This window comes from Cibotium barometz, chromosome 44, assembly GCF_041138505.1.
Source record: "Cibotium barometz isolate CiBa-2024 chromosome 44, ASM4113850v1, whole genome shotgun sequence".
In the NCBI taxonomy this organism is placed as follows: domain Eukaryota; kingdom Viridiplantae; phylum Streptophyta; class Polypodiopsida; order Cyatheales; family Cibotiaceae; genus Cibotium; species Cibotium barometz.
The window spans coordinates 11,824,799-11,845,293 of NC_141089.1; the positions used below are offsets into that span (position 1 = coordinate 11,824,799).

General features: G+C 48.6%; 1 protein-coding gene across 1 annotated transcript in view; it reads left to right on the forward strand.

Moving 5' to 3' along the window:
* The first annotated feature begins 3,460 nt into the window (after positions 1-3,460).
* The window catches only part of LOC147612964 (phytyl ester synthase 1, chloroplastic-like), a 65,867-nt gene continuing 48,832 nt past the window's right edge, over positions 3,461-20,495 (forward strand). Inside the window, exons 1-2 of the mRNA XM_086782240.1 lie at positions 3,461-4,165; positions 4,289-4,340. Coding sequence (XP_086638366.1) covers positions 3,643-4,165; positions 4,289-4,340 — 575 coding nt within the window. The 5' untranslated portion in view covers positions 3,461-3,642. The remainder of the gene's footprint in view (positions 4,166-4,288; positions 4,341-20,495) is intronic.

Genomic DNA, 20,495 nt, shown 5'->3' on the forward strand with positions numbered 1-20,495 from the left:
CTTAGAGCAGAACCGCGTGATTAGGATGGATATCGTTAGAGTGGACACAGAGAGGACATGGACTAGTCCCCTTGAGCCCTTAGGCACAAAAATGGCTCATTACAAGAGCCATTTTCTGCACCTCTCACCATATGGTTTTATCATTTGCTCGACGTACATGGATGTACAGCTATCACATGGGATATGTTGTGCCATTAGACAGATCCAGATCTCATCACACCAGCTGCGAATTGAGACAGGGTGATATGTGCATCAGATCTCAAATGATTGCATTTGTCAGCTACAAAGGAGCACTACATTTGCCGATGTACAGTCTATTATGGGATCCGAGGGAGATATCACTACCTCTTCCGAGGGGGTTTTGGGCTATTACGTAGGGTCATGGAGTTTGAGGATTAGAGATACTTGGGATTGTTCCTACTTGAGCTTAGGAGACACACAGAGAGACCCTCTTGGCAAACAGGAGACCGAGCCATGATGTACCTAGATAGAGGATCCTGATAGATTTCTTCAGCACCAGCACACCAGCACTAGCAGCCCAACCCACACACCTCCTGATACCTCCTCCATCGGGCCATTAGGACACTAGCCATGCTCCCAGGGAGTCACCATTGATAGAGCAGACGTCTTATGTCATGCTCGTCGGCCACGCCCACCAGGATCCCGACCACGGCATCCTCACCACCATTGCCAGATCAGAGCCATTATTGCTCGACATGGGAGGTGCCTACCTCGCTTCTACGACCTCTCCATTCTAGATAGTCCCATGGCGGAGATATTTGATCTGAGGAGAGGGCAACACTTCAACTGATGAGCATACATGGATCTACTTGATATACATTTTCCAGTATTTTCTACTCAATATCATCTAGGAGTCTTACTTACAGTTCTTATAATTGTAAGATAGACAGTTTTATTGTACTTTTCAGTTTCATTTGGTTGTTCTCTTTGATGAGACACCAACTTCAAATATACTCTCAGTTTTGGTCTCATAGGCCATCATGGCCTCCTAGACACGTTGATATATCATTTCATCTCTCTCTCTCTCTCTCTCTCTCTCTCTCTCTCTCTCTCTCTCGTCCTAATGAGTCTACCCATGCTACCCTCCCTCTCTAGGGTGGAGACTTTTGTATGACCTTAAAGGTCTCATAGGCCAATATTTGGCCTCTTGTAGATGATAAAACATCATCATCATCATCATCATCATCATCTCTCTCTCTCTCTCTCTCTCTCTCTCTCTCTCTCTCTCTACCATCCTAACGAGTCTACCCATGCTACCCTCCCTCTCTAGGGTAGAGACTTTTGTATGACCTTAAAGGTCTCATAGGTCAATATTTGGCCTCGTGTACAGATGATAAAACATCATCTCTCTCTCTCTCTCTCTCTCTCTCTCTCTCTCTCTCTCTCTCTCTCTCTCTCTCTCTCTCGAATTGATTACTTTCCATCAAATTGAACATTGTTGGACTAAGAGACGTTTTAGTTTCTATAGGATGTTATATTTGTAATAACATTGGCAATGATGTACATTTGGCTATTTTAATGGAATTTTACTTCATCTCTTGTGAATTTTCTTGTTAAATTGAAGATTTTAGTCTCAATGAGGCTATTTTACTGAGTACTAAGATGTTTAAAATTGAGACTTGTACTACTAGAATTTTACCATGATGCCTAAAAATGGGACTTATATGAGAGCAATCTAATGAATTTTTACTTAGTATCATTAACATGTTCTTTTAAACATGAAAATTATAGTTTAAATGAGGTTATTCTACTAGAATTTTACTTACTATTATATGATTATTAATAAAAATACACTTAATTGATATTTAAAAATGGGACTCGAAATGGTCCCACATTTAACATTGTCTTGAAAGCACCATATAATAGTTGTGTAAAATTTCATTCTAAAATATGCACTTTAGTTGAATGTAGGTGTGTGTATGTAAACTACTAGAGAAGCTTATTGGAATTATTATGCAATTTGAGTACAAGAAACAAAATGAAACAATGATTCTAGTCTAAAATTTAGAGCAAAAATGTAAACGGAAGAAACTAAAAGTATGCAAGAATAGAAGTTACTATAGGAAACTTAAACTTCTCCCAATTGAAACATTAAAACTTTGACCAAGGAGCTCATAGGCTCTTCCCATACTAACGTTTTGGCCTCTTGGGCAAGGACACCTGTGATTGCTTTAACAAAAAGATGCTAGCCCCATATAAACTCCAATAACCTTAATTGTTTCTTTCTTTATTATTATTCTAGTTTTATATAATATTTATAAATGCTAGCCCACTTTTGTTCAAATCGTAGCCCTATTGTTATATGCATATTCATACATGCTAGCTCATTTTTGTCAAATCATAGCCTTAAAAAAAAGTTGTGGTGGTAATGATGACCTATACCACATCGGATGGGAGCTCTTCTAAAGGAGGTGCCCCCACCTTACCAACCTCTTCCCAAGGAGGTTGGTAAGGTGCCCCCACCTTACTAACCTTTTCCCAAGAGCTTCTTCTTTTTGTATGGGGATAACATCGAATCTTCTTCCACCCCATTGTATGGGAAAAGCTTTTTACAGAAGCCCCTATCGAGACCCACCATAATATTGAGAGACCCACCATAATATTGAGTGCGTACAACCATTTCATATATGAGATGAGTTCCTACATTATATTAGTAGTGATGCAAAAAGGTCATGTGGGTGGGTTACGAACCCACCATAAGACCACACAATTTAGGCAACTTTACCAAGCCTACACATGACCAATAAATTAGGCAATCATTGCATTGCAAAGGAGAGTAAGGAGCACTACATAGCAAAGGAGAGTAAGGAGCACTACATAGCAAAGGAGGAGGAGAGGGAAGGAAAGTGACGAGGTAGCGTAGACCAAAGCAATGAAATGCTTCACTACGCTTTAGTAATTTCACGAGGCTTCATGTTTGCAATTTTTGATGCGTTTTAAGTTCTCATTCGAAGGCCAAAAAGCCTTTAAAGCCCAAAATGGGCTTCAAATTGAGCACTATGTTTATTTCATGCTTTTGTAGAGCTACTTTGACTAATGAAAGTTGCTTACACCTATGCAACTTGACACTTTAAGTCAATCTACCACACCTAAGTATCCTCCCCATGTATCTTTAACAATCGAGACACAGTTATTCGCGCAAATTCTAGGTGCCAAAGTTGCAATTTGGAAATAGCAAAGATGAGGATTCAATCGAGTTAGGTGTCACCATGCTTGAATTTTGCTGAGACTGTTCTACTTATCTGTACCCACGTTTAATGTCTTTCATATGCAAGTTCTATATACGAGGGGAAAAATATACACTCAAAGCTTAGTTATTTATGTATATAGTTTTCTAAAAAGCCTTACTTTTGAGCCCATAAAAAATCAAGCCTAGATAGCAAAATGTGTGATATGCGTCAAATTGATAAATAAATATTCCCTTGCTAAAATAATTTGTAATGCGTGGTCGATTTTCCATCAATACAATTTTCATATGATTGTTTGTCCGGGTCTAACACGGGTCACACGTATGTCCGTACATCCACACAACACGTTGCACAGCAAGCAAAAAACAAGCTTCGGGTGCATTTCTGCTTCAAGTGCTGAGAGTGTAGTCGTGGCCGCCTCTGTCTCCTTACAATGGAGGCTTTCCAGCAGCAAGCATTGTCAAGCTCATACAAGTTCCCCTCGTATCAGCAGCACAAGAAAGCTTTTCCTGCTTCTGCTTCTACCTCTGCCTCTGCCTCTGCCTCTGCTGCTGCAAGAATAGCGCATGGCAAGAACAGGAGAACAGCTTTTGCTTTCTCAGCCGTGCTTGCCACAGAAGGTCAAGATGTGTCTAGAGGCGAGGAGCCTGACACAGGCATAACAAAGTTCTCTCCAATTGATCGAAATGGAACCTTTAATGGAGTCTCTGCAACCAATGGCTCTTACATCAGGAGGTTCTATGGTGAGGATGGTAATGGTGCATCATCATCATCATCATCAGCATCAGTGCCTCCCTACCATCTAGCGGAGCTCCCCACCGAGCTCCGCGGTGTCAAAGACTACATGGAACGTGCCCCTGAGCTCATCAAAACCAAGGGAAGCCCACCGCGCTGGTTCTGCCCTTTGGAATGTGGCAAACCCCCCCAAGATGCACCCCTCCTCCTTTTCCTTCCAGGTTTGTACTCCTTATTTTTTTTTGCAAATTTCCACTTGGTTTAAAATCTTATTCTACAAGGCATATTTCACAATAAAGCTTGACCATCAATGACCTTTGGAGCCCTGCAATTCACTTATCTAGGCATGGATGGCACTGGCCTTGGGATGATCCGGCATTACGAAAGCCTCGGACGGTAACATGTTTTTTCCCTGCTCATATTTTTAGATGGAACTAGTATGGTCAGAAACGTTTGAAGTAGGAGCTGCAAAAGACACAGCGAAGGCCATATGCATTCTAACTTCTGTACGTTTACTGGGGCACTTAAAAGTTTGGGACTTTTTGCCTTTTGTGTGCTGCCTGCCTCCCTATCGCGTCCCCACGGCTTTTTTTACCTATCACACGGCTCTGTGGAGCTCTTTTGTCAGGTATTCTGGTGGAAGTGGTTTCACTTTGCTGCTTTGAATCATTTAGGCAGCATTTACACACTCAACCTCAAAGAACTATCCACGTACCAAACCTTTCTGGGTGTCAATGCAACACTAGGCTGGGAATGGAGCAATCAAGTCTTTTCTTATGTGCCTCTTCTCCTTTCAAATCTACAGTTCCTTGTGCTGAAGATGAGAGCCCTGAAGGTATCGACTTTTGCTGCAGGAGTTTGGGATGTCATAGGGGATCTAGAACCCCCTATGTAGGCCATTTCACATGCTTAGGCCCTGGTTGGGCCAGGGGGGGCTCTCTTGGGGTTGGTCTAGAGCTCCCCAATTGCTATCTGATTCCAAAACTGGATATTGTTTTCCATGCTTAACTCTTTTTATATCCAGTGTCCTGCAGCCTGTCTTTTTCTGCCATACACTGTGCCTATTGTTCCCAGCCTGTTATTCTCTTATGCTATAGCCTTTGGGGGTTGTCCCATACATGTGCATGCCTAAACCTCAATCACTCTGGTCTTTGAGCTTTTATGGATTAGATAGGGTTGACGATTTGCCAACGTTTTCCCAACCATTCATGTATTCTGTGGTATTATGACACATGCAGCTATGTTGGGGATGATACATGTAAGTTTTTTCTTTTGATACCATTAAGAGAACGCGGGGGAGAGAGAGCTTGAGGTCCTTGCAAGCAGCACACACACATACAAGAGAGAGCAAGACACGAGATAGGGGGATGGTTGAATTTTCTTCTATCTTCTTCTCTTCTCTACAACCATTAACATAAGAGATAAGAGTATATACTACATGGGAAAGTACTGTCCTACTATAACTTACAATGGCTGTAGCAAAGTACCTTTTTGTACTATAGTAATATACTGAATTTCCAGCATCTCTCTCTCTCTCTACTCTCTCTCTATATTTGCGTTTTTGCATCAACATGTTGCCAGGAGTGTTTAGAGATGAAAGAAGACTCCCAGAGCTTCCGCGTGTTACACTGCAGCATCCCTCCACCGGGTTCCCATCTCCCGGTGAGCTGCCTCCCAAAACACCGGTCAGAGAAGATGACTATGACAAGGTGCCACCAAACCCTATATATGGCGCTTGAACTTCCCATGCTTCCACTTATGGGATAATCCAAGGCACCTTCTAGCCATAGATCACACGCTCGAAATCGCCAACCTTCCAACACCTTCCCTCGATTCGAGCTCCGCAAGCCACCGAGGCGCAAGGGGCCGCCTAGGACCACACACGCCTGGGCTCTGATACCATGGTAGAATGCGCAACGGAAGACTAACGCACGTAGAAGGAGGCATCAACTGGCTCACAAGGATCATCAACTGGCTCACAAGGATCATTAACAGTTAACTTTGTATTTGGGTCCATCGGCGACGTAATAGGCTTGCAGTTCTCCATCCCAAAGGCCTCAAGCAACTCATGAACATACGGCTACTGAGAGACAAAAAAACCCCCTCTGGGTTTGCCAGATCTGCAATCCCAAAAAGAATTGGAGTAAGCCTAGGTCGGTCATCTCAAACTCCTTTGACAAGGCAGCCTTCGTCACGCCAATGTGCTCCACATGACCACCGGTGAGAATGAGATCATCCACGTAAAGGATGATAATCGTAACCATGTCGCGTTCCCAAAAGAGATACAGGTTGGGATCTGCAACCGATCTATGAAAACTAGTCCGAACAAAGAAGGAATCAATCTTCTGATTCCAAGCCCTGGGAGCCTGCTTAAGACCATACAAGGCCTTATGTAACCTGTAAACCATCCCTTCTGATCCTGGAACAACAAAGCCTGGAGGCTGCTCAACATACACCTTCTCCTGCAGGTCACCATTAAGGAACGCATATTTTACATCCATTTGATACACAGCCATCTCTGAGAAGAAGCAAGGGCAAGAACGGTCCGAATCGTGGTCATCCTTGCTGTCGGTGCAAAGGTATCCTCGTAGTCGATGCCTGGCCGCTGGGCATAACCTTTAGCCATGAGTCTGGCTTTGTGTTTGTCCACCGACCCATGTGACGCATATTTGGTCTTAAAGACCCATTTGACACCAATGACTGACCGTTTCGACGGCCTCGGTACCAACTCCCATGTGTTCTTCTCGATGGCATCAAGTTCCACCTGCATGGCTTTCCTCCAAGTATCCTGTGAAAGGGCTTTCTTAACGGAAGTGGGCTCCTTGTCCCACATGATACGAGACATCAAAGCATAGTTTACCTGAAGAATTTCCGCTGTATTGCTTTTGTCGCGGACTCTGTGCGATCTTCGAGGACCGTCCTTTGTGGTCCACTCGGAGGGTAGCTCTGTGACACCTGACTCCCGAAGGGTGTCCATCAACCACTTGGGTACTCGAACAGATCGTGGAGCCTCCTGCCGTTGCCGGGGCTCTACTCCAGCTCCGGGCTCAACCTCCTGTACTGACTGTGGTTGACCAACCAGAACAATGGTCTGGGAATCATCATCAGACTCCTCTGGATCTCCAAGAAGTGGCGGCTCCTCGACAGTGGGTATTTGAACATGCTCATCAAAGACCACATCTCGGCTGACAACAATCTCATTCCTCTCTGGATTATACAATCTGTATCCCTTGGAAAGAGAATTATACCCCACAAATATAAGCTTGCGGGATTTGGAGTCAAGCTTCCAAAATGATTCTTCGGAATATGTACATACGCATCGCTTCCAAAAACACGGAAATGGGAGACATCAGGTTTCCTGCCAAAGTTTGTCTCAAACGGAGTCATCTTAGGTACTGAAGTCATTGGAGATCGGTTGAGGGTATGGACAGCTGTTGCCACAGCCTCTCCCCAAAGTGGACGAGGAAGATCACGATGCTCCAGCATGGTCCTCGCCATCTCCACCACAGTCCTGTTTTTGCGTTCTACAACTCCATTCTCTAAAGGCGATCCCATATTGGCCAGTTCCCTCTTGATGCCATGATCTGCACAAAATCTGAGAAAAACATTCGAAGAGAATTCAGTCCCTTTGTCAGCCCTGAGAGTGTTTATCTGCAATCCAGACTCTTTTTCCACCATCACATGCCAATCCTTGAACCGTGCAAAAGCTTGGTCCTTCTGTGAAAGAAAGTAGACCCACGTGAATCTGGTACAGTCATCAACAAGTAGCATGAAATAGAGAGATCCTCCCAATGATGGTGTCTGCTGAGGTCCACACAAATCAGTGTGAATCAACTCCAATGGTTTTGAAGCCCGCCTGGAAGCGTGCTTTCGGAAAGGATTCCCTGTGCTGCTTAGCACGTATGCAAGAACTGCAACGTCCTTGCTTGCTGCCAACATTTGGTAAGCCAACCACCATCTGGTCCCAGAAAGCTCGCCGCAGTGCATCCACATTTAAGTGGCCAAAACAAAAGTGCCGCAGATCTCCGACCTGAGAACCTGTCAATGAGGAGAGTGTAGAGAGCTTGTAGATACCATTCTCCACACCGCCTTCCCAAACAACCTGGCTAGTCTCACGAACCCATAGAGCAACTGAATGCTCCTCAAATTCCACTCGAAAGCCAGTCTTGCATACTTCATGCACTGACAGAAGATGAAAACCAAGAGCAGGGATGTAAAGAACACGGGAGGCATGCTTGCCCCCCTTGCCGTCGGGAATAATCTCCAACCGGCCCTCACTGTGTATCGGATTGGTGGAGTTTTCGCCAATGAAAATGTGACCTGACTGCCGTTTCAGATCCAAAAAGAAGTCTCGGGACGGAGTCATGTGCCTGGAAGCACCACTGTCAAGAATCCATTCCCGAGTATCCTTTGCGGTGAAGCCAACTGCCTCCTCGCTCGAAGACGATGAAGCATCTGAGTCCATCATCTCTAAGTGCACAAATGCAGGAGTCTTTGCAGCTGAGGCTGAAGAATCAGCACTCTTCCCAGTCCGCTTAGGACACTTCCTCCAATAGTGGTCTTTCTCGCCACAATCATTGTAGGACCTCTTGGCCTTCAGTTTCTCTCGATCTGTGTCAGGCTTCTTCTCAGAAGACTTCTCCGGTGAAGCCTTCCCTTTGCCCTTGTTATTCCGGTCTTTCGGCCGTTGGCCAGTTAAGGCCTCCGAACCTCCGTTGTGAGGAGGGTTCGTGAATCATTCCTCCTGGTCCAAGACCATGGGCACATGCTCCTCCCATGTAATGGTGCGAAGCTTGCCACTAGTAATCAATCAAAGAGGAGTAGAAAGTGGAATATTGAGCAGGCAAGTGGGACAGCAAAGTAATGGCCATATCTTCTGATGATATCTCCTTCCCAGCCTGGAGGACTTCCTGCTGCTGAAGGGCCTGCAGCTTGCTAATGTGCTCCCGCATCGTCGACGACTTTGCAAGGTTCATAACCCGCATCTATACTTCCAAGGAAATCCTCTTCATGGGCGATACCTTGTTATAAAGAGAAGCCAAGTGCTGCCATATGCCTTTGGCTAGCGTCATATGCTTTACGTGTGCAGTTGAGGAAGATAAATGAACGGACCGTGGCGTTGACACGATCCCACCTATGCCTTGGGGTCCTTCCTGGTTGACAGTAACTCCCCTTCCTGTGCTTCCGGCCATGGAACCCCGATAACGATGAAATCACCAAGGTCATATGACTCCAGCACAGACTCCATCATAACTTTCCAGATGCCGTAATTGTTCCCGTCCAACTGACGGTCCACTGGGAACGTGGGGAGTGTTGGGATCTTCACATGCTTCTCAGCCATCTCTAACAAATCTGCCATCGTGGGGATGTAACTGAAAAAGGGTGGGTGGGTGGGAAAAAAAACTTTAAACCTGCAAGTGGTTGTCCAACAACTCAGCCCGCCTTCCTCTTGCTTCTTCTCTTCCCGAACATTCCCTAACAATCCACCAATCAGCAACGCAACAATCCCCCTCTTGCTCAGAAAACTCCCAAGATCTTTCAAGAGCCTAGGGCTTTGATACCATGTCAAAATACGCAGCAGAGATGATAACCAAATCTAAGACCACAAGAGCAAGTAGAGTGCAGAAAATAGACAACACAAGAGAAGGAGAGAGAGAGGCGCGTAACTCTGCTCTATACACAAGATCCCGAAGTATCTATTCCCAGTCTTTGAGGCGATTCCATCATGCAGCGAGTGGAGTATTCCGGCCTTCCAGGCCAATGCTTTACTTGTAGACAGATGGGTCATTTGGCCAAAGTTTGTCCTCGACGTCAGACTAGGCGATCGCCCCCAGTGGTTCCCTCTCCTACTTCCCACTCAGATCCTTATTAGGGGGTTGAGGGAGGAGCAGATTCTTAGGCCGTGGAGCACCAGGTTTTGACCATGGAGGACCCATCAGCCAGAGAGTGGCAGACGGTTAGCCCCTGTCCCGGTCGCCAGTCGAGCACCAGAGCTGAGTGTTGTCAACGTGTGCGCCAGGCTGGCAACATGCAGGAGGATTTAGTTCTGTCAGAGAACCGTTTCGAGCACTTACCACAGCACTTGCTACAGACAACGGGCCCCCTCCACTCACGGAGAGGGTCCCCCCCCCTCCCCCCCTAGGTGGTGGCCGATTCCTCGTCGCGACTTCTCCTCTGGCCTTCAGTGCCCAGTGGGGCAGGTTGACCCCACCCTCGCTTTGTCGAGCCTTCCCCAGTAGCCTTCCTCTCCGATGGATACCTCTCCGTAGCATCCCTCTCCAACCTCTCCGCCTTTCCACTCCCCCTCGCTTCCTCCCCCCCTACCCCACCCTTGCCTCCGACTCTTCCCGCGGTCGCTCCATTTGCTCCTTCCTCTTTCTCCATGCCTTCGATCCCCCCCCCCCCCCCCCCCCCCCCCGCGGCCCTCTCCAGAGCATTCCTGCCGGTCCCTTGCAGCCCCCAACCCGGAGAGGAGACAGCTGGCGAGTACCATTCACCGCCTGATTCATCGTTTCTTAGAGCCGGTGGAGATGACCATTGTGACCTCACCATCAAGGGCTCTCCCACTTGAGTCTCGAGGCGGGCCTCCCAAGATCTTGGGGCAGCATGTGGATACAGTTTCTTTCGGTGTCTTTCGATGGAAGGGACAGACAGGTTCGTGGAGACCGTAGCCCCCTATTCAGGTATGTGTGGTCTTCCATCACTCTAGACCCTCTACGCCAGATAATGGCACGATTATCTTCTCTTTCCCCTTGAGCGGAGCCCTTGAGACAGAGTGGGATCCAGAGTCGGTGGCAGCTACCATACATGATCAGGCAGTTGAGCTATTGCATCATCTGCACGATCTCTGGATCATAGACGTTCTTACTCATCTATGGCCTTTGGCCAGGATGGAGCTTGGTGGAACAGCACACCGAGACCAGGGAGGGGAGATGGTGACCTCCAACCTGGAGGTGCTACTTTTTGTGTTCATGCATACCTCTCTCGCAGTACCTCTCCCCCTTTCTTATAGATACCTCCATTGTGATCGATGGAGCACAGAGTATGCATACTCTCGCGCTCGGGCAGAGTGGCAGTACATGGAGGGCAGGATCCACGCCCACTTGGCACGACTTCGCACCAGGACAGATTGTGACTATTCCCCGTCTAAGCCCGGGCCCAAGACTCTTCGAGTGGAGGGCAGTTTTGGTAGTTCCGCCTCACACAGAGATTGACATGAGGATTGTCTCATGGAACATTCAGGGCTTAGGGGGGCCTCACTGCTTTCAGAGACAAGGCGTTCTTAGAGGAGAGCTGCATCGAGCTATGGTAGGGGGGTCTATCGACATTCTTGTCCTTTAGGAGTACCATCTTATTGAGGGACGTACCGGCCGTTGCGGGAAGATTCTACCAGGCAGGAGTCATACTTTTTGGTCTTATCCTTCGGCCCTTCAGGGACGCAGGGAGGAGTGTGTCTCTCTGTCAGTGAGCAACTTCTACCGTCTGTGACAAGATCAGGAGTCATAGTTCCAAGACGTGCTCGGTGGGTTACCATTTTGATTGGAGAGGATAGCGTATCTTTTGGAGCATTGTCCGATAGGCCCTTCCCCAGGCTGATTTTTGGTGCATGGGCGGTGACTTCAACATGATAGAGGCAGCAGAAGACAGACTTGGAGGTGGCACGGCCACTGTCTCAGGGGTGGAGTACTCTTCATGGTAGGAGATGATATTGATTCTTAGGGGACAGGACCCTTGGCATCTTCCAGAGTTTGGGCGCAACCCTGGGAGTCTTAGCTTTTCTGGATCGGATAGGAGGAGCACTGGCCCCAACCTCTCTCGGCTGGACAGGTTTTATGTTGATGAGTGGGCTTGCAGCCGTGGAGGCATGGTTGGTATTCTGGCAGGCACTACATTTTCAAATCATGCCCCAGTTATTCTGTTCCTAGAGGACCCATGGAGGCATGACAGACATGCGAGCTCCAGGATTCCAGACAGCCTCATTCAGGACCCCGAGATTGTAGCCGGATTCAGGAGATATGGGCGGGTCTAGACTTTTCCTTAGGATTTGCAGTGTGCACTTTGGATGAGGGCCTTGGGGAGGTCCGTATTTTCTTACAGGAGGCAGCCCAAAGGAGATTGGAGGGATTTCGGGAGTAGGAGCGGAGTTGAGGAGGAGCCTCGCCTCTTTACAGCGTCTTCAGGAGAGTTCCCTGGACAGCCTGTGGATTGAGAGTCAGATCGTAGCTGTCCGCACGGAGATTCGGTCCATTGAGGAGAGGAGGGTGGAGTATAGACAGAGTTACTGGAGACTTCTTTGAGATAGCCGGTCCTCACAGGAGGAGGGACGGTATTTGCAGGCTACGTGGCCAAGATGGAGTTATTGTTTCCGATACCTCGCAGGTGAGAGCCATCGCCACGGATTTCTTCCGGTCTCTTCTCACTGGTGCCCCATTATCCCCCTAGGTGATGGATGCGTGCGAGAGAGTCTTGAGACACACGAGAGAGGTGGCTCCCCCCTCCCTTCGGTCTTTCTTATTGACCCCTTTCACTGTAGAGGAGCTGGCGGAGGCGGTGAAGGCATTACCGAGGGGCAAATGCTTGGGGGCGGATGGGCTTCCTACTTCTTTCTTTCTTCGCCATTGGGACCTCATGGAAGGTGGCCTTCGCGCTGCCTTCAATGAAATTATGCTCGTAGGTGCCATGCCAGAGAGGCTCACAGAGGGCTTGATACATTTGATTCTCCAGGAGGGTGGTGATAGATTGGAGATACGGCAGTGGAGACCCATCACCCTTCTAGGGACGGCCTACAAGATTTTGACCAAGGCTTCAGTGGAGGAAGAGCTGACAGTAACAAAAAAGGCTAGAGTTGTGTCGTTGGGTGCTCCGTACCTTACTTACAGGAGAGCAAGCTTTCAGCTCCACTTGGTAGCAAGGCATGGACTAGTTCACGTAATGCAAGAGAATTGCAGATGTTGCTTGCATGAATACTCTGTGTGATGGAGATGAGCTAGATTCATTTGAAGAGGCTCATAATGATGAGCATCGGATGCAAGCCATGCAAAATGAGATGGATTCTATCCACAAAAACAACACATGGGACTTGCCTCTTGGCAAGAAGTCAATTGGCACAAAGTAGGTATATAAGTTAAAAGAAGGTCGGATGATACCATTGATAGGTACAAGGCCAGGCTTAAGGCCAAAGGGTATATGCCTAGAAAAAGGGCATTGATTATGATGAGACTTTCGCACCTACTTCTCGTATGGCCACGATTAGATGTGTTGTTGCATTGGCTGCCCATCATGGATAGAAAGTGCATCAGTTGGACATTAAAACAGCTTTTCTCAATGGGGATTTGCAAGAAGTGGTTTATGTAAATCAACCCATTGGTTTTGAGATGTCTAATCAAGAAAACAAAGTATGCAGGCTTCAAAAAGCACTTTATAGTCTCAAACAAGCTCCCCGAGCTTGGTATGAGAAGATACATACTTATTTGACTAGCTAGGGATTTCGGAATAGTCCAATAGAGAGCACCTTCTATGTGAAAGAGGATCATGGCACTTTGATCATACTCATTCTATATGTGGATGACATGTTGGTAATTGGGAATGATGAACAATAGATTTCAGCCTTCAAAGCTGAATTGAAAACCTCATTTGAGATGAGAGATTTGGGGATATTGCGGCTATTTGGGCATACAATTTGGCAAAGAGATGTTGGGACATATGTATAGCAATTAAACTATATTTAGAAGCTGTTCACAAGTTTGGGTTTCAGGATTGTAAGCCTATCTTTACTTCAATGGAACCAGGGCTCAAATTGAGTATGTATGATGTTGGAGAGCCTTTCGATATGAGTGTTTACAACCAAGCAATAAGCTGCCTCACATACTCTTTTTTCCTCGGAAAAAAGATCCTTCAATTAGTTAAAGAAAAAACAACCACAAAGGGCTAAGTACAACCACGATGGGCTAGATACAAAATTGCCTCATATAAGGGTGGCAAACAAGTGATCATAAGGGAAGAGATGCTTCTCCTCCGGTCGGCTGCGTTGTGAGGAGAAGGCTATCTCATGGGGGGGGGGGGGGGGGGGGGGAACAACCACACAGGTGGTCTGTAATGCCAAATAGGGTCACCGCCTCTATTTGTGAGAAAAGGGCCAGGCCTCCAAAGTCTCAAGAAGGCTTCTCGCCGTTTTTGCATGCTGTTAGAATCTCCCTGTAGCTTCCCCCACTGACCGCGGAGGGTGTGAATAATATTAAGGCATATGCTCTTGATGGTCGGACTCGACGGAGTGTGGGTACCGTTGATGACCTCACTACATCTAGCATGCCAAATGTGCCAGGCTGCGATGCTACTGCAAATATCTCATCTTTGGCATGAGCCTGGCCACCAATCACATGTGGGAGGGACTGTGATTGGTATTGTTGCAATACGATGGTGAGAGACCTGAAGGGCTAGCCCTCCTCCATCCTCCTTATAAGCCCTGATCGCTGCAGCCCCTGTGGCCCAAGCGACAACTCCCCAAGAGATGATCCGGGTCGTTGCCTTGTCCATAGCGAAGATACGGAGAATCCACTGCCAAATCTATTGAGCCTTCGGGCAATCCTAGAGGCAATGTTGTTGAGACTCCTTATGGTGACCGCACCGTGGACAAGCCGTTGATTGACCTCCAACTAATAGCCAAGTACTGACCGCCAAACTCCTGTGTGCCATTAACCAAAGAAAGAGTGTGATCTTTCTAGGCCGAAAGCTGTCCCAAAGCCTCTTCTAGAAATCTGAAAGGAAACGTTGTGACAGGCCTTGTGACTGCCAATGTGCTGCTACTGCAACTTGCTGATGTGCCATCTATCTCAGGCATCTGTATCTTGCGACCTAGCCACGCTGTATATGCATAGAAGGGGGTGTCCATAGTCTCCTCCCGATCGACAGGATCATGCCAAGTCCACTCTCCTGGGTCCCATTGCAGCCACGAGAGAGGTCGGCACTCCCAAATCCATAGCCGCCATAGTCTCTCCTTGGCCACCTTGGTTGGTGTTGGATCTATGTGCCATTCTCGTGCTCGAAAACCGATCGTCCTCACCCTTTGCAAGGTGCAGCCTTTGAAATCCTCCAAGGGAAGCTTTGATCTCTCTAGTCGGCCTTGGGATCCAATAGAAAAAGTGAGCAGACCACTATCCTCATCTGCACCATGGACCGCCACGAGGATATCGTGTCTGGTAAACTCTCCGCGGGGTCTGGAATAGGCATCAACCACTCCTGAGGGATACCTGAGTCAATGTTGATGTTGAGCCTATCTCGACCCTGGATCCCTATTAGGCCTTGCTCCTGCCTCTCCGGGGTAATCGACTGTGTGTAATCCAATCTCCAAGAGACCTGGTTGGTCGCGTGCTCAAGGCTTCCCAAGATACATGTGGTTGGGTCCCTAATACGTGGCCATTGGGTAAACGGATCAAGGGGTTCCAGGCCAAAGGCTGCTGGAGTTGCTCCTCTGAGGCAACTGGAACTATCTGTCTGAGGGCTGGCCTGAGATGATCCCAAGCCTGAAGTAAACTGGCTACAAATCTGCTCTCAAAAGCTGGGCTAAAACCACGGGCTTGCATCTCTGCAAAGATCCAACGGATACTCTGCAGCCATGGGCCCCCAAGGCTCGGAGTGCGGGCTGAAATTCGGGGCAATAAGAAATCCTTCCAGGGCTCACCATTGGAAGGAGTCCTCTAACAATCAACTTACCCAGCAGGGCATGCCTTTGAATAGCAGGATCGATGAGGCCAAGCCCCCCTCTGCTACGTGGCTGAATGATCACTCGCCATGCCACCTTGGCCCTGGCTGGCCTCCCATCATGATAAGAAGTTCCGGATCAATTGCTGTACTTGGCCAATGCATGCTCGAGAAAAGACCCAACACGAAGTGATGTACCACATGGTGGCTAGAAGTACCTAGTTCACCACCACTACTATTCCTGCTAGGGAGAGCCTCGCCGAGCTCCAATATAAAAGCTTTTTTTGAATACTCAGAAGAAGTGTGGCGAGCTGCTGCTCGGTAGAAATATCAATGCCAAGTTCCAACATGGCAACCAAGATATCGAACTGGAGTGCCCCTCGAGATCCACTGAAAATCCTCAACTGGTCGCCAATCTAGGTGGGTGCTAATCCTACCCAAAAACTGCACGATTTGTGCCAGTTGATCTGTGCTCTTGATGCACGGCAGGAAACCTTGATCGCCTCCGCAAATCTCTATAGGTTCCCCACATCTCTTGCAAGGAAAGTTGTCGTGTCGTCTGCAAACTGAGTCAAGTAGCTCCTCCTGCGTACGAAGGGGAAGACGCAATCCCTAAAGCCCGGTCTCCTGGGCAGATAGAAAACTACTCATGGCCTTTGGAGTCTGCGACGAATAGGAAGAGGTAAGGTGGCAAAGGACAAGCCCTGTCTGACAGAGCGGGAGAGGGGAATTTGTCCCCACGGGCTCCCTGAATGAGAACCTGGCTGTGTGAGGTTGAGTAAAGTCCTGAGACTCCACGAATCCACTCCATGGGGAATCCCATCCAGCTCATAGTGTCCTCCAAAAAGCTCCAATCCACCCTGTCATAAGCTTTCTCAAAGTCTAGGAGTAGCACAATGAGGTCTTGTTGTCGCATCCTGGCCGAAGTTGTCTCCTCCCAGAAGGTAAAGATGTTGTCCAGATGCTCCGATCCTGAACAAAGCCGGTCTGAGCGTGGATCAAGTCTGGGAGAAAAGGTTGAAGCCTCCTGCTGATGGCCTTGGCCAAGATCTTATAGGCTGTCCCTAGAAGAGTGATAGGTCTTTAGCGCCAGATCTCCAATCTGTCACCACCCTCCTTGGGAATCAAGTGAATCAAGCCCTCTGAGAGCCTCTCTGGTACGGCACCTGTGATCATAATCTCATTGAAGGCAGCACGAAGGCTACCTTCCATGGGGTCCCAATGGCGAAGAAAGAAGGAGACTGGGAGCCCGTCCGCCCCCGGGCATTTACCCCTGGGAAGTGCCGTCACAGCCTCTGCCAACTCCTCAGCTGTAAAAGGTGTCAATATGAATGACCGAAGAGAAAGGGGAACCACCTCCCTCGTATGCTGCCAGACCCTCTCGCGTGCTTCCACCACTTGTGGAGATACTGGGGCATGCACAATGAACCAGGAACTCATCCCATCCATAGTCTGCTACCAATGAACTACGAACACATCACGTCCATAGATTTGTTAAGCTGTTCCATGCCAGATGCATGTGCCTTGATCTCCGACACACGGGTCCAAATCACCAAAACGGGAGCACAGACTGCCCCTCTCTGCCACTCACATGCCTCTCTCTGGCTGAAGCACGTGGTAGCATCCATCCACCAAGCTAGAATGCTGGAGCATGTGCCAGTGTAGTCCTCGCCACACCGACAGACGCCGTAGCATCCCTAGTAGAATCACTGTCACTGTCATCCTCGTCAGCTTTGCCTTTGCCTTTGTCATTTGTCGAGCCTTGAGCTTTAGCTTTGGATTTGCAATCCCGAGCCAAATGCCCTCGCTTTCCGCACTTATAACAACGGCTCCTAGACTTCTTATTGGATTCCGATGCAGCATGTGCCGATTCTACATCCTTCGGAACCCGAATCTTGCCTTGGGAAATGAGCACTGCTTCCTCCTCAATGAGAAAAGAGCTGAGATCATCAAATTCCAGCTTTTCCTTCGTGACTTGTAAGCGTAATGCCCTCGAGACCATCTCGTACTCCTCAGGCAACTTCGTAAGAACCAAGGCAGCTAACTGGGTACTAGTTAATGCACTATTCATAGCCGATAACTGATCATGGATAACCTTTGCCTTCATTAGAAGTGACTGCATAGAGGTCCCGGTTTCAAACTTGATGGAAAACAACTGGCCGAGAAGGGTTACTGCTCGCATTGTTGAGTCTCGATCAAACATTCCTACAAGCTTTGACCACATTTCCTTGGCAGTCTTTAAAGTCTAAATGGCAGGGGAAATTTCCTTGGTGAGAGATTCTGCAATCGCCGACATCGCCTTCGCATTGTGAGCTTCCCAATCCACAAGAGATTTGAGAAACTCCTCCTTCTGAAGACGTGTGAAACGATTGCTTTCCCTTCGGGGACATTCCTCCGAGCCATCAACAATGTCCCATAAGCCTTTTCTGCTAAACCATAGCCTCATGATCAAGTTCCAATGCGCATAATTGTCGCCATTCAGTTTGTCATCCTTGCTCGAACACGGGAGTCCCATCTCGAAAACTCTGTCCACCTCTTCTCAGTCAACCCGGTCTTCGATAACGCACGTCTCCTCCCTTCGCCTTCTCTTCTCCCAGCCGGCGGTTCTCTTGCGGCTGCACTCCTGCTGCACGAGCGGTGCCACTGGCCTCCTCTTGCTCTGTCGCGTGACGACGTTAGGGTGCCGGACGCGGGCGATGGCTTGAACTTCCGTCTCGAACTCCTTGAAGCGCTGGGCACCGCCTTCGCCCAGCCGTCGAACGGCCACCGGCAGCCCACTGCCCAGCACTACCTTGTACACGATCCCCAGGCCGCCCTTGCCAAGAACGTAGGCGGACGTCGGCAGCAGCTCGTCTAGCTCGAATGAAAATCCCTTGTCCAGCGCCACCAGCTCGCCTTGCTCCGGTGCCTTCGATTCTGAGCTCCCCTCCGACTCCTCGCTGCCCCTTGCACAGCAACTTTCCGTAGCTTTTGCTGGCCTTGGGTGCTTTGGCTGCTTCAAGAAGAAACGCAGGTTTGCTCTAGCCTTGATGCAGACGCAGTCTGCCGCGCGTCTCCTCCCTCGTGCCTTGTGTGTGTCCAAGGATCAGAAGCCTTCAAGCTCTGATACCATGTCAGAGTTGGTGCAGCGAAAGCTTTACACAGGCAGTGAGCGAGAGAGAAGTTGACGCAGATGGAGAGAGAGAGAGGTTGGCGAACAACGCTTGACGTGTATTAGCAATGAATAGATGGATATTACAATGGGTGGGTATGGGTATATATACCCTCACAATGGAAATGGCCGACTCATGTAGCATAAGTTAAATAATAACTTATGCCCTTTGTTACAACTCGTTTCCACATGAGATACTATATTTTAACATTCCTCTATGGATCTAATCTCCGTGCGAGCGGTGGCAAGCTGACTCTCTATCCACTGGCTATCCAGGGACCTCTCCTGAAGCCGTTGTAGAGAGGCAAGACTACTCCTCAAACTCCTCTGTTTCCCGGAAACCCTCTAATCGGCTTCGGGCTGCCTTCTGCAAGAAACAGTTGATCTCCCCTAAGCCCTCATCCACAATGCGTGCAACAAAGCCTGGAAGAAAATCCAATCCCGCCCATATTTGCCCTATTTTGCTGCAAATCTCTGGATCCTGAATGAGGTTGTCTGGGATCCTCGAGCTCACGTGACTGCCATGCCTCCAGGAGGGGGACAAAATAACCGAGGCGTAAGTGCCTACCAAAATGCCTATCATAATCATACCCCCTCGGCTACAAGCCCACTCATCCACGTAAAATCTGTCAAGTCCAGAGAGGTTGGGGCCGGTGCTGCTCCTATCCGATCTCCAGATGCGAAGGCTCCCAGGGCTACGCCCAAACTCTGGAAGATGCCAAGGGTTCTGTCCCCTGACTGCAAGAATCATCTCCTCCCAGGTTGAGTACTATGCTCCTGAAACTGTGGCCGTGCCACCCCCAAGTCTGTCCTCTGTTGCCTCTATCATGTTAAAGTCACCACCCAAGCACCAAAAGTTAGCCTGAGGGTGGGCTTGCCGTACAGTGCTCCAAAAGAGGGCTCTACCTGCAGCAGCGTTCGGAGCGTAAACGTTGAGGAAGCCGATGCTATCCTCTCCAATAATGATGGTAATCCACTGTGCACGCTTGGGGACGTGACTCCTGAGCCAGTCACTGTCAGGAGCAGCTGTTCACACTGACAAAAATACACACCCCTCCCTGCGTCCTAGAAGGGCCGAAAGATGGAGACCAGAAAGTGAGACTCCTGCCTGGAAGAATCTTCCTGCATTTGCGGGTGTGCCCTTATGAGAGGTGGTGCTCCTGGAGGAATTCAATGTCTATGGGTCCCCCAACCATGGCTCTCTGGAGCTCGCCTTATAGGACACCTCGTCTCTGAAATCACTGAGGTCTCCCTAAACCCTGAATGTTCCATGTAACAATTTGCATATCAGACTCTGTGTGATGTGGCACTAGCGGAACTGCCCTCCACTCGAAGAGTCTTGGGCAAGGGTTTAGACAGGGAATAATCACAATCCGTGCAGGGGCGAAGGCGCGTTAGGTGGGCACTAATCTTGTCCTCCATGTGGCGCCACTCTGTAAGACTGCGAGCGTATGCATGCTCTGGACTCCATCGATCACAATAGAGGTATCTGTAAGAGGGGGCAGAGGTACCGCGACAGAAGTATGCATGAAGACAAAAAGCAGCACATCCAGGTTGGAGACTACCATCTCCCCGTCCTGCCCTCGATGGGTAGAACCTCCAAGCTCTATCCTAGCCAAAGGCCATAAATGGGTGAGAATGTCGGTGATGCGAAGATCATGGAGGTGTTGGGAGAGCTCGACTGCCTGGCCATGGATATAGCA